The 16,363-nt window shown below is 47.9% G+C and overlaps 2 protein-coding genes across 8 annotated transcripts in view; one reads left to right on the top strand and one right to left on the bottom strand.

The window, feature by feature from the left end:
* The first annotated feature begins 5,527 nt into the window (after positions 1–5,527).
* On the top strand, positions 5,528–7,286 carry LOC144152108 (uncharacterized). Of its 3 annotated transcripts, XM_077683319.1 has the most exons (5): positions 5,528–5,883; positions 5,984–6,074; positions 6,857–6,902; positions 6,964–7,094; positions 7,155–7,286. In XM_077683319.1, exons 1-5 carry the CDS (start codon positions 5,876–5,878, stop codon positions 7,266–7,268), a joined length of 390 nt encoding a protein of 129 aa, XP_077539445.1. In that variant the 5' UTR covers positions 5,528–5,875; the 3' UTR covers positions 7,269–7,286. The 3 variants fall into 3 exon arrangements, 2 of the variants coding, with proteins under 2 accessions (XP_077539445.1, XP_077539443.1); XR_013319058.1 differs by lacking the exons at positions 5,528–5,883; positions 5,984–6,074 and adding an exon at positions 6,122–6,741 and having other exon boundaries at positions 7,150–7,286; XM_077683317.1 differs by lacking the exons at positions 5,528–5,883; positions 5,984–6,074 and adding an exon at positions 6,122–6,597 and having other exon boundaries at positions 7,150–7,286.
* A 2,707-nt stretch (positions 7,287–9,993) lies between these two features.
* Positions 9,994–16,363, bottom strand: part of Orc3 (origin recognition complex subunit 3) — a 31,498-nt gene continuing 25,128 nt past the window's right edge. For 2 of the 5 annotated variants that reach the window (XR_013319360.1, XR_013319362.1), the window contains 5 exons: positions 15,756–15,894; positions 12,563–12,682; positions 12,439–12,500; positions 10,929–11,093; positions 9,994–10,177 (listed from right to left, as the gene is read on the bottom strand). Coding sequence is in view for 2 of the 5 variants with exons in the window: in XM_077685417.1 (XP_077541543.1) it covers positions 10,988–11,093; positions 12,439–12,500; positions 12,563–12,682; positions 15,756–15,894 (427 nt within the window). In the remaining 3 variants the exon portion in view is untranslated. Of the gene's footprint in view, positions 10,178–10,762; positions 11,094–12,438; positions 12,501–12,562; positions 12,683–15,755; positions 15,895–16,363 lie in introns of those variants that run through there. The other 3 variants (XR_013319361.1, XM_077685418.1, XM_077685417.1) reach the window with 3 other exon arrangements.

Raw genomic sequence — 16,363 nt, 5'->3', positions numbered from 1 at the left:
GAATGAAGTGTCACCGTGCCTAAAAGACAGTGCAAAAATGTTTACAGAAAATTTTCATTACATTGGTGCATTCTTGCGGCAACATGTCCACTGTGTGCAAGCTAGATGCTTGTAAGCACACTTGGTACTGTCTAGCTGTACCTGCAGCATACACATCACCCTCCTTGTACTGCAGTGCAGTGTTCATTCTCTGCATCGTCAACTGGCCTGTCATGCAAGCAGACTTGGGTATTGCCACTATAGCCCCCTAAGGGTATGGTGACCGCATCACATACCTGCTGTAATCTCATGGCCTGTCTGGTAATTTCTTTGCACGAGCAGAGATAAAAGTAGTCAACGATTTCTGTTTCCCCCGGTTGGTGTTCTGATATTTATTCTTCAAAACTTTGTTTTGGCCCTCTGTACCATTATTTGTGGTAATGACTACATTGAAGTCAAGCCTGTATATATGCTCTTACCTACATGTCTGACAACCAGCCATTCGCATTCTATCTACGACCTCAGCTTGCTGTTCCAGCAATCATTGAAGGTCTCTGAAAGATAAATTTGCAATTTCAGTTCTCAGACAAATAAGTACAGCATCCTTTAACTGCACATAGCAGTCTGTCTTTTTCAGCCATTGGTGCAAAGCTTGCTCCCGGTGGAAGTCGCATAGGACAACTTTGCGTTCCGGAAAGCGCTCGTTCAAAGCATTTGTTTCAGCTTGAGTGTAGTCACCATCGAATATTCAGCACAGAAGTCAGTATTCTATTTCCCGAACACTTTAAGGGCTTTAGGTTCACAGGTTCTTGTCTCGAACTGTGACAAAAGCACCAAAGGTCAAGTATCCAAGTGACGTGTTTACAATGAACAAAAGAAGCGGCAATGTGTAACATATTAGTAGCCCTTGAGGCATGAAGCTGGTTTTAGTATTTGGTATTCCTCATGGAAAATATTCTTGATTTAATTTGGTTTGTCCATTTTTTTCATTTATTAGCAGGAAAAAATACAGGGAACCGTGCCTCAAAAGTAATGACGGAGTTTAATTGGCGAGAACTTTGGAAATTAGAGGCGCACAACATACTGGTGTGTGGTGTGTTCTTAAGCCGTCCACTTCAGAATTCTTGAATGCTTATGTACTCCACCTGATAAATGGCTGTGGTCAGAATTTAATTTCGCGTGATTCCATCTCTGTTGTATAAATAATCAGTGCTGTGGCGTTTGGTAAAGTTGTCCAGATTTGTGATTTTTTCACAACTCGGTATCAAACTGTGTGCACTTTCCAGTCTTGAACGACTTCTGGAGATCCTTATCGAAAGCTAGAAATTAGGTTATCGCCATCTTTCATAAAATCTTGTAAATTTGGTCTCCTGTGGATCGTTATCCACATCGGGATCCATGATTATTAGGTAGTGTATTTGAGTGAGTGAGAAAAAAAAACGTAGTTGAGCAAAATCAAATAAAAAAATCGTGTGAGGCATTTTTCTTTTTCAGAAAGCCGTGAGTTGTCGCTGCTCGGCTCGTGCGGCCAAATTTTCTTGAATTTCAGGCCGCGAGCTGATCAGCTCGCACTCACATTGCTTCGCGAATGGGGAAGGGCGGGTGGTATGGGCATTCCCAGTAACGTTAGGCGTTCCTACACGAGGTGGTACAAGAGTGGCAGTTGTAGGGGTATACTATTAGCTGAGATAGATGTGGGGCTGTCGTTATTGGTTGCTTCAGAAATCAACAAAATTATGAGCAGCATGCCAAAAAATATTTGCGCCAATCCACCCTGTGATTGTGATGGGAAAGCAAAGCTGTAAATGGCGCCCACAACGATTACCCATGCGACATCACTTAAATTCACTCACGCCACTCTACAAATAGTGAAACCAGAGAAGTGAAATCCACTTAACCACACCTCTATTACTTCAAAGGGGTATTCTTGGTGAGGTTAAATTAATGCATGATGCATGAACGGTGGTTGGTTGAGTTGTATTGGTGTAGCACATGAGTGGAAACTCTTTTTTAATAAAAGTAAAGCTCAAACCCGGTGTTAGACGATCTCACTTCTCCATCTCTGCCGTCTTGAACAGAGGCGACGAGATGACGGCAGAGACGCAGGCGGAGCTGGAGGAAATACTTCTATTCAGATTTCTGAACGGCCAGAGTGCGGCACAGGGGAGTGGTTCCTTCTTCACTGTAGCCCGTATTCAGTCCGCGCCGCCTGTGTTCTGTCCACCAGCTGAAGCTGGGTAGGCAGAGTGGGGCTGAACAGCAGCATCTCCCATTGCTCTTGTTGGGTAGTTGATGGAAAGAGAGGGGTGCTAAGGGCTAAATTCAGACACCCCGATTATATGGCAGAGTATTCCTGCTTCTGAGCAAAATTTATATTCAACGTCGTAGCGATTCGGGTGCATTAAGTGAAGACGCGTCGGGTGTGGGAAGGAGCCGGATTTTATGAGCCGTAGGGTAGTTTGTTGTTCTATGGAAAGGTCAGGGTAAGGCGATAATTCTGGGTGATGTCCCTGTTTGAGACAAGCGGGTGACTGTCCTCGTGCAGCTCCATTAAACCGGGGGTGAAAGTGCAGGCTTGGTGGGCGTATTCGTGGCCCTCCATGGAAGCGTGAGCGGGTGTCCAGATGAGCTGAATGGAACCATTCGGGGAGTGGGTTTTTAGCACACGCAGTGCACATCGGGACACCCAACTGGTAATTCTGGCAGGCTTGTTGGGAATCGGTGACTACCTAAGAACCCATGGTTCAGTGAAAGCCAAGGCGATGGCTGCCTCTTCAGCATCCGTCATGTCTTCGGTCTTGAGTGAGGCGCAAGCAAGGAGGTAGCCACGATGATGGCGTACTGCTGCCCTCGATGTTGGGAGGCGTCTGTGTAGGTAACTGCATGATCCCCACCGAGGGTGGTGTTGAGCGCTTAAGAAGCCAGTGCTTGTGGGGGACCCTCGTCGTGTGAGGGGTTCATATTTCTAAGCAAAGGGAGCATCTTTAGTTCTTGTCGCCAAAAGTCCAGGAGTACATCAAGCGGAATGACATGCTGCCCAGCCAATCTGGTGAAGGATGCGGCGACCCGCCGCAGTTCTGCTCAATTGGAGCTTATGGATAGAACGATGGTCCCCTATCAGCTTTTCCAGCATGTTATAGAGCCTTGTGCTAAGCAGCCTCTCTGTGGACGCACTCATTGGAATACCAATGGCTTGCTCAACCGCTTTTCTAATCATTATATAAAGCATCTTTATGTCCTCCTTGCCGAGAAGACAGAGGGGTTCACGTAAGTGATTCTCGTGAGGACAAAAGCTTGAACTAATCGAAAGTTATCGGATTCCTTGAGGCCTCGCTTCTTGGTGGCAACTCGCCTGACCATGTGCATGATTTTATTCATGCTCAGTTTGAGGTGCTGCAAGGATACGTCACTCTTGGTGTTGCCCTGAAGATGTAGGTCCAGGATCTTGATGCTGGGGCTTGGAGTGATGGCCTGGCCATCAAGCAGTATTTGAATGTGTTCCTTGAGGTGTCGTTTCACGTGAGGGCAGACGACAAGGAGCTGAGATTTTTAACGTGAACACTGGAAGCCACAGGATTTAGCACATTGGTGTACTAGAAGAGAGGTAGCACGGGTTGGTGTGAGCTTCCTTTAACCGCTATCGCGTGGCGTTCAGCGAGAACGCAGGGGTTAAACCCGTAGATGTGCTTGGTGAGTGCACCACTTGTTCTCCCCGTCTGCGCGTGGGACAACCGGCTATGGCTTTGTTACTCTATTAGTTCCGGGTTCGATTCCTGGCGGTGCCCGTGAATTCTTTTATTGGTTCGCGGGAGTTTTCTGTTGACACCAACGGTCGCGAAAGAACCCTTGGGAGGTAGAGCTTTGCTTTAAAACGTTCAAAGCGGTTGCAATGCCCTGGCGCATCCCCCATGTGCGCTACAAGCACGCACCAACTGATCAAATAACAAAACGGACACGCACACAAACGCATCATCGAACACAAGTGCTGCCCACCGGGCCCTAACGCACCACCCGCTTCACGCACGTATGTTGACATCGACGGAAATCCCCAACTGATCAGCTGAAACAAGGCGGACACACAAACACATTTTGGAACTTGGTGGTGCCCGCAGTGCATCGAGCCATCATCTCGAGATTCCTCCACGATTCCGCGCCGCCGCTTCTCGTAAAACAAACGCCGAGCATGCCACCGAACTCCCAGCCCCAACATCGGCTCACGCTGCTTTTCGTAAAAATAATAATAATAAAAAACAAAAAGCAAAATTTTGTGGCGTTCACCATGCGTTCACCCGGTCTGTTTACTTTTTTATTTTTGTTATGACGTCACGGGCTTTTGTGGCTCCGCCCAGTAAAAGCGGATTTTATTTTTTATTTATGACGTCACGGGTCTTCGTGGCTCCGCCCATTGAATGCGCCGCTGGATCAAGTGCTTCCCGCAAAAAACGCCGGTAGTGCGGAAGCGGCAAACACAAACTCGTGACGTGTTTGGATGTTGTTTATTTACAATTGCGCGTGGTCCTCTGCTGGCTGCTCGGTTGCGTTTCGCACACTTCAAAATTGATTTTAAATATGTTCTAGGCTGTATTCGCCGCTGATATTTTGCAGATGATGTGTATGTGTTCCCACCAATCTATCTCCGAAGTTATCTCGCCTTCAAAATTTTGTGTCAGTGCCCCTTTAACGTCGTGCGCCCCCGGAAATGCTCTGCATTTGATCGTGCCCCTCGCGAGGGGGATGTTTCACTGCGTCGCCATGCGAACAGTTTGCCACGCTTTAGTTTCAGTTCCGTATCTCCATATTATCTGTACGGTATCTCCCCGCCGCGGCCGTGGAGAGAAGGCGGCCGGCCGCGACTCTCCACCGCGGCGCTGCGGTTGCGAGTTTCGCTAGGAAAGCGAGCGTCGTCTGCTAGCGGGGAGCGGAACGCGTTCCGCTCGGCATCCCCGGTCTTCGCCACTTCTGGCTGCGCACTGCAAAAGAAATTTTTTCTCGGCGTTCTGTTCTTCCACTGATTTATGTTTGCTACGTTGCCTGAGGGTTGTTGCAACCGTGTCATCCCAGCGCTGACACCAGTTGTTGCGACAGCGCGGGGGCACCCGATCCGAGCTCCGTGGCCTCCGACATACGAGTGGTAGCGTGTATGATGCGAGCGGCCAGCCGCTGTTGCAGCCGTGAAGAAGTCCAGAAGCAGTAGGCTAACGTAACTGTTTACTTCATAGCGAAAGGTGAGCCGAAGCCAAAAAAACAATGCCCCGACGGGCGAGGTTACAATACAGGACTCGAGCAGAGCGACCGCAGGGATTCGCTGCTCAAACAGGAATGAATTTTTCAACCCCGTCACGTCACCGTCACGTCACCGTCTTCCGTCATGGGCGACGGTTTCTCGGGCGATTTCTCGCCGAAAACGGTGCGACGGTGATGGGAGGCCGGGCTCTGCGTTTCCGTCCCGTCAACGCGACGGGACCATGCCCCGCGGTAAACCAGCTCAGAAAACAATTTTTTTATTTGGTTTCAAAAGCCGCGGAAGGCGGCCGGTAACGGCCGCATGATCGATAGGACCGTGCAATCGCGCCAGCCGAAGCCCCTAGCCGACATGAAGAACCACCAAGCAAGAAGGTTATCTTGCTCCGTGACGCAGCATAAAATGCCTTGTCATGCATGCTCCGGTGGCCGCGCGGCTGCGACTTGATGGGATAACTTTTTCGTTTTGTTTTACAACTGGCAGAATGTTCTGAAAGACGATACCGATGTGAAAGAGTGGAAGGGTAGGCGGTAGCCGACCGATAGCAGCGCTCTGTAATGCCAGGATAAGCGCGGTTTAGAACAAGGGGTACGCCATCTTGCCTGTTTGTTGCGCATCGGGCGCAGAGTAGTTGGCGGCGCGGTGACGGCGGCGATGGACGGGTGAGTTTCTTTCCACGCGGTATACTTTCTATTGGGGAAGTTTGGTTCGCGCTAAGAGGTGTTTTAATGCCATAAGTGTTGTCGTTTTCGTTTCCTTCAGTCGTTTTTCGTTGTGCCTGTGCCATCCCCGCTCCCAACCGGCTCGCTCGGACAAGCGAGTACCCACGAGGGCCTCACGGACTTCCTTCACGGTATGCTGCTTCACAGTCTTCACCGACGACTCTTCCAAGTGGTGAGTTCCGTGGCCGAAGGCCCGGTGCGACGTGCGGCGTGCCCACGAAACCGGCTTTCGTATCATTTTTTTCGCGACGCTGAACGTTTGCGTATTTGAATTTTCCTAACCGAGCGCATATTAGCCTCGGAGCCGGACGTTTCCTGGGCCGTCGCGACGCAGGGATTCCGACTGTCGCCAAAGCTTTGCGGTGCGCGTTAGGCTGTAGCTTTCGGGACAGCGGCGCAGTGGCGGTGTTGGAGCCCTTCGCCACTGCCTCTAGCGTCGAACTCAGCTCGGAAGCCCCGTTAAGTTGTGGTGATAGTCGGTCTTCCTTTCCGAACGCCGCGGTAGCCGAGGTATATGCACTTCGATAATGCCTTCCGCTCGCACGTCCTCGGTTCACGCGGCGTTCGGAATACAGTCGCCACCTTCAACGAGCATCACTGAAGCACGGAACGCAGCTCTGCGGTCCGCGGCTCCAAATTGGGGTCGTGGCAAAGGCGAGTGATGGAATTGGTGTCCTTGGTTCCTTTTCAGGTTCGCGTCCGGCACCGCCTCCGCCCTCCCCTTTCCCTGACCCTTGCGTCGTGTCTTATTGCACTTGCTCCTTCCCGCAAACATTCACTACTCTTCTGGCTAGGCAGGTACACGTCTCCATCTGTCCTGTCTACTGAGCTCGACAACGCGTGTTTTGTACAGAGGCGTTTTCTGGTAATAAAAGTGGTTCTGTCGCTGTTGGTCTGTTACTTTGCCTTTCAGCGTCCCTTCCCGTTCCTGCCAGGCGTAATCATGGTCCCCGCATTCGGTAAGCCGTGCATGATTACCTTCGAAATTACATTTCTAACGTGCTTTGCCTTTTGTTCCAGACCGCCTCCTGCCTATGCGTACCGGCCACCGCCGAGCAGGACGGGGCCGTCATCGAGACGTCCAGAATGCCGTTCGAGTCGAGCTGTACATGGCTGCGCCTGTCTTGAAATCGAAACCCTGTTTGCAATCGGTAAGGAATGGTGGTCTCCCTAAACGTAACATTTTTAACGTGATTTGCCTCTTAGTGCAGACCGCCTCCTATCTATGCGTCCTGGTTACCACCTTGGAGGACGGTGCCGTCATCGAGCCTTCACGGATGCCGTTCGAGTCGAGCTGTCCGTCGCTGCGCCTGTCTTGGAATTAAACCCTGTTCGAAACCGGAGTACTGCCTTTGTCGTTTGTACACAGTCGATGCGGCTCGCTGGCTCTGTCGGCTCGAGTGACATCAAGTACTGTGTCGGTCTCTTGTATCTCGTTTCGAACAGTATTTTAGCGAATCCTAGTTGTCATAATGGCGCCCATTAAAGTTGGGAGAGAAAAAAAAAAGAGCGAACAAGTTCGCACTCCTAGTGAGCATAATTCCAAAAATGATTCGCTAGGAGTGCGGTTAGGGACAGCCCTTGACCCCCGTGTGAACGTCGCACCGTTCATGAAGCGAAGTTCTTACTCGGGTACTTTGTCCTCTGGCTGGTGTGAAAGTGTTCATTCTAGGCAACGTGTTCTCCCAGGATTTGGCCCCGGACGGCGAAAAAGGTAAACGGACTGTTGTGTGTAATTTGTACAGGGGAGTTCGGCGTAGCCGCCGGCAAAGTAGCATGCGGACAGAAGTCTGACCGTTCTTGTCGTCACTCGTAGAGTTGAGTGTAATACTCGGCGTACTGTTTAGTTTTCTCAGTGGCTCTAACTGCACCAATTTGTGTCCAGATAAACCATGGCGTGCCATACCAGAGTGTTATCAGATGTAGCTGCTCAAACATTAGCGATTCAGTATCGACAAGTGTTGTATGTAAATGTTCAGTGAAGGGCTCGATTATGCATGGTGGCAATGCGAAAAACTGTCGCAAAGCGCCTCCGTGACGCTAAGCCCCAAGCAGATCGTCACAGAGGAGCCTAGCAGCCCTGCCAGAGTGGTGCATTGCCAGTGCGAAGGACGTGAGCCTGTGGGAACCCCGACTGAGTTTTCACCCCCAGAGGGACGTTTGCTTCAAACTCACCGGAAATAAACAGTGTGCGCGCGTTCCGGTGTTCGTAATGATGGCGGCGTCAGTGTCTGTTGACGCTGCCAAGAGTCAAAAGACCTTTGGTTATGTCTCCCGCCTACTTGCTTGGCCAGCGGGCTCCTTCATCTCGAAAGCAAGTGTGCCATGGCAGAGAATATATTTCCTTCGTGGTCAATAAAAATGCATAAAATGATTCACGATTGTTGTCCTCCCTTGCTCCACTCACCAAAGCGTTCAGCACTAATCAGAGGCACCGAAAGCACAGCGGCAAACAAATAATGTTCGCATACGGCCATATTTTCGCTTCAAACCAGAGGAGTCCTATATCGACGATATATAAATACATGTACTGAATTAAGTGAAGAAACAGTAATGCGATAACAGACCAAGTAAAAGAAATGAAAGAGAAAGGAACAAAAGTGAAAAAAATTGCTGAAAAGGTACTGAATCAGGCTTACGGCTTATGCGCGGGGCTCAATCTCTGACAAGACGACGAAATCTGCGCAGAGAAACGCCCTCTCATGGACAGACTCCGCCATTAAATGGCTCTAATAATGTTCCCTAATGCGCGTGGAACTAAACAGATGAGTAATTTGCCTGGTCAAGCTAAGGCTGAAAGCTTCAGAACTAGCGCTACTAGCCACGGGTGTACTAATGGAAACGAAATACGTACGTCTCAACTCAGCCCGCATGCAGTCTTTGCCTCAACGGGCGCTTTCTAACCATTCCGACGGCGCCGAAAAGGGCAAGGAAGGCGCCAAGAGGCACGATTTGCGTCGCCGTTATCAGGAAAATCTTTTGCTGATAAGGGGGGTATTTTCAAGCATTCTTTAGCAAAACTTTTCACTCGAAGGTGTAACGATGGTGTAACATTAGGCTGCGCGAAAAGGTGTAAACTTTGACTCCCTTGAGGGTGTACGTGCTGACTCTTTTTTCCAGGGCTACACCCTTTGAGGGAGTAGAGCGGACTGAAACTGGCGACCACTTGCAGCCGCTCTTTTAGCGGGGAGGGCGTCGTGGTCTGGCAACCATGGTAGCCCCGCAAAAAAAAAAAAATGGCGGGAAAATTTGCGGGTACGCCAGCCGAAATGCTACCGAAAAGTTTCGCTAAAGAACGCTTAAAAAGACCCCCCTTATCAGGAAAAGATTTTCGTGATAACGGCGACGAAATTCTTGCCTCTTAGCGCCTTTCTTGCGCCTTTTGGTGCCTTCAGAATGGTTAGACAACGCCCGTTCAGGCCAAAGATTTTCGGGACGCTCAAAATATACGCCCCTTCACATCCACAAGCCTGCGGAGCTGTAATTAGCCACGCATTACCGAGTTTTGCCTAATTAATTAACGGAGACAGTAATTTAGAAATCCGAGGACCTTTCAGCAAACTTGCCGTGTTTTTGACCATAGTGCAGAATACTTCGGCTCGAAGGGTGAGAACTTTCATGTTATCGGGCAAATCTTTTGCTGATAAGGGGGGTCTTTTCAAGCGTTCTTTAGTTAAACTTTTCACTGGAACTGTGGAAGTATAAGCCCCGCAGAAGTGTCAGTCCTTGCACCCGAGAGAGAAAGAGAGAGAGAAATATGTTGCCTAGGAAAGTCAGAATTTGCTCCCTTGCGTGCAGCGTAATGTTAGACCTTTTGAGGGAAACGTTCACATCACGTGTGTAAGTTTTCTCTTCGACGTGAGTTTTCATGTGATCTTATTTATTCGTATTTAGAGATCTTAGTGAGTGAGGGTTTGTTCTATAACGTAGTTTCCCATCCAAATTCCCTTTTATATTCATATTTTTTATTTTCAATTCTGTACATGCACGCCACTGTGCTCAAGCTGGCGTAGCCAGCGAGCTCAGGAGCCTTGATAGAGGCAGCAAATATTTAGAAAACTCTTTTATTTGCGCAATTGAAGCAAGGAGTATGAGCGACATGGCGAGATGCTACGACGTCATGTTTTGGCGGCGTGAAGGATTGCAAGCTTGTACAGAACACGGGCAGGCCTGGACACGCTTCAAGTTTGGAACTTCAAAGAGGTGTCCTGACTTGTCGAACAAGGCCAGCGCGCTGAAAAAAAAAAAAAAGAAGAAGAAGAAGAAAAAGCCATAGTTACACATATGCAGCAGTCAGGAATGGAAGCAGCTGCAGGCTGGCGACCTGCTGCTGGCGGGCTGCTATAAAAAGTGTGTGCCATAAATTTTAGTGAAAATAGCTCGTTATGCAAGCTTATAATTCCTGTTCAATTTGGGTTTGCCTTTGCCGGCATAAGCCAATTACGCGACAGCACATAATACGTCATAGGCTCTAGTACGGGAAATGAGCTAGTGGGTCGCATGGCTATTCTCTTTTTTCATAATTACTTATATAGTTGATTTCAGTGAAGTTCCCCTTAAAAGTGGTGTCCGTTTTTAAAAGTGGTGTCCGTGAAAGACAAGGCAATCTTTCGATAAAGAAACTTGCATTTTGTCTGCATGGCCCCTTTAAGTGTACAAGGAATAACACAAAAATGAAGGGTGGTTCATAGCCAATCGCAGAGGAACTTCACTTAGGTATTACCACTTAATTTGGTGCACGGTGATGTTTCTGTCTGCTTGAACACAACAAAAAAGGTACAAATATTCCAAAATTAGAAGAAAAAGCAGCTTCATGTTATATAAAGGCTTGCATAACTTTATTTCACTTTGCACGACAATGCCATAGGGAACATTAAGTCTAGACAAAAGCATAGCATTTTATCATTCTGCAAAACATTTCAACAGCTTTATACTGTTGACACACATGGCCTTCAGGTGCACTCAAAATTAGGCATCACACTCACAACCTGCAAGGCTGAAAAAAGCTTTTCCACAAGCGTGTGCGCAAAAAAGTGATGAAGTATCAGCAGAATCCCCATGTCATCCGTTGCACATGGTCCGTCTTCCTCTGCGTAGGCTTCACAAGTCCCAAGAACTGTAGTTCGGCAATAGACCGGAAAAATTGGGCCCTTCATGTATTGTCAAGGGCCTTGTACATTGCAAGCAGCAGAGGAAGACAACATTTTCAAATCCATACACAAATACCCCTCCAGCCACTGCTGGCACTTACAAAGTTTGCAAATAAAAGTGCTTCAGTATTCAGAATATCAACTCTGACTAAGTTTCAAAAGCACAGGTAACTGCAAAAATTTTTCAGTATTTCGCAGTGGCTGCTTTTGTCAGAACAAAGGGTGCCCAAAGCTACCATTATAAAATACTACTTGCCACATGAACTCCTGTTCGTAGTTGCAATACATTGGCGCAAGAAACAACATGAACTGGAGAATACAGGCTGGCCATTTTCATACTGAGAAACTTCAACCAAGGTATGCCTAACACACAGTGCTAGTCACTATCACAGAAGTTGGGGAAAGGCAGGCCAGCCAGGTTGCAGTGCACTTCTTGAATTCTTAAAGGGACCACCAAAGACGACATTACTACTTTGCCTTACTTGAAAGACTAGGCAACTCTTACCTCTCTGAATAGTTTTTCCAACCCAAGATGTTGCTGCCTTCAAAGGGAAATTCATGGTGCAGATTTCAAATTACCCACTTCCTCCACCACATTATGACATCCCAAGCACTCTGTGACATGCAACCGAAACCAGACAATAGGTACGCTGACTTGATGGTGCCACGCAGAAAGCAGAAGTTGGTAACTAAGTATCAAATTCAGTAAAAACATGGTAGAGCTTCCCACTACCTATTAAGGCTACAGCGTGAACAGCATAGCCTTGAGCTTTATCCTTGTTTTTAGCAGTGAAACTGACTAGAACTGGATGACTGAAGCTCACTTGAGCCCTCAGCTCTCCCCAAGAAAAAGGCGGGCATGATCGCGTCATAATTGTTTTGTTTTAAAATGCTGCTGCCCTGTTCCAAGAGCCACTCAAAGATGGCAAAACATCCTCACTGCTCACTGCTTCTGCCTTCTACTTGTGTGTATTTCTGAAAATTCTTGCACTGTAGTCATTTTGTAGTCCCCTTGTTGCTGTACCATAGTTTACTTCGTATCTGAACCTCAATTAGCTAGAGCTGTAAGCCCACAAAACTATTTTAATTTCGGTTTCTTCTGTCAGCAATGCATCAGTTCATCGACAAAGTTAATCCAATGGCTTCACAGGCACAATAAAATAGCCAGTGTACTGCCACCCTTTCTACTGTTTTCCAAATTATACAACTTACTTGATTGAAATTTGCATTACAACTGGCATGAGCATTATTTGGATGAGACAATTTTCAGAACGCAGCACAGATGTGTGTTGTGTTTACGGTCCCTTTAACTATATCAAGGCATTGTTAAGAAACCGAAGGATACTCAATGACCTTTTCATCTTGAGCAGATAGCTTCTTCTCCCCACATTTCACAGTCTTGAAGGCCTGTAAAAGACGCGAGTGTGTGTATCACGCCAGACACCTTACAGGTGAGCAGAAAAACGCACCTGCATCATGTCATACAAGTTGATCAGCTTGCCACTCTCCAAGTGCAGCTTGTAGCTGATGCTCAGGTCAGGCATGGATGGCGAGACGTCGGAAATGCCCGTGTTTTTGCAGCACTCACACTGTTTGGCACGTGAGAAGTACAGAAAGGAAAAGAAGAGACCATAACAAGAAAGCAGTACACAAAACACAGTTAAACACTGCATAAAAACACCTAGAAAACAAAGAAGGCAACTTGTTTGCATGATATTAACCGTGCCCAGGTACAGTGCAAGCTGACTATAACTGACCAAATGTAGAGAAAAGTGCAAACAAAGTACCACATTTTATGAACGTTTGTAGTTTTTGCACTGCTTTATTGATAGCTAGCCACACAGGTGTACTTCAGCCCTTCATCTTCTGTACCACACGGAGCAACCAGAATTACGCCCTCACTAAAGCACGGTGCTAAATGGCGGGTCAATTATTTTCTTCTCGGTGAATGTGCAGGCACAGACTACTAACGAACTTGCAACTGACGCTGTTACTTGACAAAAAAAAAAAAAAAAAGGAAAACTCACAAAGACGGTGTATGCCAATCCAACAAAATGGCCCTGTCTAATGATACCAATTCTCGCTCCAATTCAAATTTTCTCTCCAGACTCTATGATTTATAATTCCATGCATCACAAGTACTGTTGCACTGGACTTTTAATGAGGCCAGACAGGATGAAGCAGTGGTCATACATAAGCCCCGTTTTTATGTCTGCTTTTGGTTGCTTTCTGTTCAAACACAATTCACCAGAGTAAGCACCTGGTTGTCTAACACTCAAGCAAATGCATTCAAAAGCAAGCCAGCATAGAAAAATAATACTCTTCTGCATTGTTGTACTAGCTTAACCCATTCGCTTCCGCCGCTCTAACGCCCGTCCCCGCGTGCTGTACCGCGCAAATTTCGGCGGCACGAGCGGCCCTCTACGCCGCCGTAAAGAAACCTCCACAACTCCGGCTATTTAAATCGCACACCAACACTTTTTGTTTTATTCTGTTCAAGAAATAGTTCGAAAAGCACTGCAGTCAGAAAACCTTGCGTGTGTGGAAGATCTTAAAGCAGACGGGCATGTGAAGTGCCACCCCACATTTCTCACACTCCCACCTGCTCTCGCTCTTTTTGCCCTGGGCTTTGCAGACGTGACATTGCCTTGATGGGTTTGACTTGATGGCATTCGGGAGTATTTGCCGAGGGAAGTGAGCCCACTCACAGGCCTCTAGTCGCATTGGTGAGTCACCGACAGGAAATTTGCCTCGACGCCGGTAGCCCGGCAACACAGCCTCTTCGATCATCTGCTCCGCCAGGTCGACTTTCCAGTCTGTGTAGCTGGCTCGCCTTCCAGTAATCTTGGCTGACAAGATGTAGCTGTTGTAAACAGCGATGTCCATGATGTAGAAAAATATTTTCTTGTATCCCTTTGCGTACCTACGCATTATGGGGAAGGAAGCGAGCTGTTGATCTTCTCGATCGACACCTCCCATTCCACGGTTGTAGTCCTGCACAACCTGGGGCTTCAAAACCGGCAGATCATTGTGGCGTTTCTTCTTGCCGGTATCAGTCACATTGGCTGATTTGTGACACGTAGAAAGCATGTTGACCGGCTTCTTGTCCTGCCATGTCAAGGCCATGATGCCTTGGGAGAAAAAGGCCTTGCACTCGCCTTTTTTCAGCTTTGTCTTTTTTAGCTCTTTGGGCATGTTCTTGCGATGCACCCTAACAGTACCCACGGCGTTAGATCCGGCTTCGTGTATTTGAAGAAAAAGGAAGGGTGAGGAATACCAATTGTCCATGTAGATCGTGTGACCATCCGCGAGATGATCGCCGCAAAGGTTGATGACGACAGCCTCACTACACAACATTCCAATGGTAGCGGCCGTATGCTCACTTTTTCCTGTATATACAGAAAAGTTGAGGCAGTAGCCACTAGCAGATTCGCACAGCTTATAAAACTTCACGCCAAAACGGGCGCGTTTTGACGGGTTGAATTGCACGTATGCGAGACGACCACGAAACTTCATCAAGCTCTCATCCACAGCGAGACCTTCTTCTGGAGAGTAGAAGAAGGTGCCGATGGACTTGAGTATGTAGTCCAGTACAGGTCGTAACTTCGCCAGCTTGTCATCACTTGCGGTGAGGTTGTCGTCACAGAAGTGTAGATACCGGGAGAGCGCCCAGAAACGTTGCCTTGGCATCACCGTCGCAAAAAATGGTGTGCTAATAACACTTCTTTGCGACCAATACGCCTGTATGCTGCTCTTTTTTACCTGGCTCATTAGTACACAAAGCGCAAAGTAAACTTTCATCTCCCCCGGTGTCGTATCATGCCATGTGGGGTCCGGGTTGGAAGCCTGCTTTTCCTTTGCATAAGCGTTCGTGTGCCTGGAAATCATTTCCCAAAAATCGTCTCCGATGAGGGCGTTGAACAATTCTTCTGCTCGTGGACTGTCACCTACTTTCAGTTCGATCGATCGCTTCACACCAGCACATCCGCTAAAAGGCAGTTTGGTGACAGTTTCAGAACTGTCTTTTTCCTCCCACTTCCAGTCGTCATTTTTGGACTTCTTTGAAGGTGGTGGGTTGGAGAGACCGCCTTGATGTACACTCACCTCGCTTTCACAATCACTGTCGTTGTGGGAGTCACTCTCGTCACTGCTGCCTCCTTGGTCGGAGAGAACTTCTGTGTCGTCCCCAGAGTCGCTTTCTTCTTCACTTTGAAACACCAGCTCGAGAATTTCGTCGCACGTAAGGCTTTTTTTCTTTCGCGACGCCATGCTTCAAGCGGCGAGCAACTCGAAAGAGAAACGGGAGCCAAAATACCCGCCAAATTTTTTTTCCGACAACCAAGGTCGACTTTACTGGACAACTATGTCCATCTGGTGTGAATAGGACAAAACAACCAGACACAGAGCAGAGGGTAGCGCCATCTACCGGGGTGTTTTAAAAGCAATGGTTTTTCTGGGGGCCGGCGAACCGCCGGCTTATCGCAGTTTGGCCTTGACGAACGCGGCCGGCGGATCGCCGGCTTTGGAAGCGAATGGGTTAATTAAAAAAAAGAAGTGCGTATAATTGATTGATCCACCAGTATGACAAAAAAAAAGACCAAACACAAGCAAAAAGCCTATTGCTACAAAAGAGTGGAACCATAGGTTAAAACGAGAACATACCCTGAGTACTGCCTGGGGTCTAGACAATGTGCTGTGCAACAGTGTTCTGGGAGACGGGGCAAAGTACTGCTTCATTGTGACAGCATCATCATAGTAGAGCACTTCGTGGAGAGGCATACTTGCTGGAGGTACGAGGTCTCTGAAAGATGGCCAAGGCACAATGCGACGTCACTACACGCAAGCCAAAAAACATATACAGCAAAAAGGAAAGGCAGGCGACAGCGAGATGACTGGTTAAAGGGACACTAGGTTGTCCCTTAAGCGCTCATCCCTTTTAAGCAAGTTGGCCTGTGTCAGCATATTATGGCGCCATGAATAGAAATATATGACTAACAGCAGCAGCAGTAGCTTATTAGCGCAGAAGACGCCAAAAGTGTGAACACAGGCATCGCTGCCCCACACACACTCCTGCACTACAACTTGTGACATTGCAAATCATGAATGCTAAAACAGTATTTGCAAAGCTTGCCTCGGCATTTTTTCTGAAACAACAATGAAGGCAGCAAAAATAAATGCATGCAGGATCGTTTGATGAGCACAGTCTCTTCAAGAACCTAGCACAATAGGATGCCTCAGCTTAAAACCCTAGGCTGTTTCAGATTCAGTTT

This window comes from Haemaphysalis longicornis, unplaced genomic scaffold, assembly GCF_048455015.1.
Source record: "Haemaphysalis longicornis isolate Haplotype H1 unplaced genomic scaffold, Haemaphysalis longicornis Haplotype H1 scaffold_9, whole genome shotgun sequence".
NCBI lineage: Eukaryota > Metazoa > Arthropoda > Arachnida > Ixodida > Ixodidae > Haemaphysalis > Haemaphysalis longicornis.
Note: the sequence above shows the minus strand (reverse complement) of the source record. Positions and strands in the feature narration are given on the sequence as shown.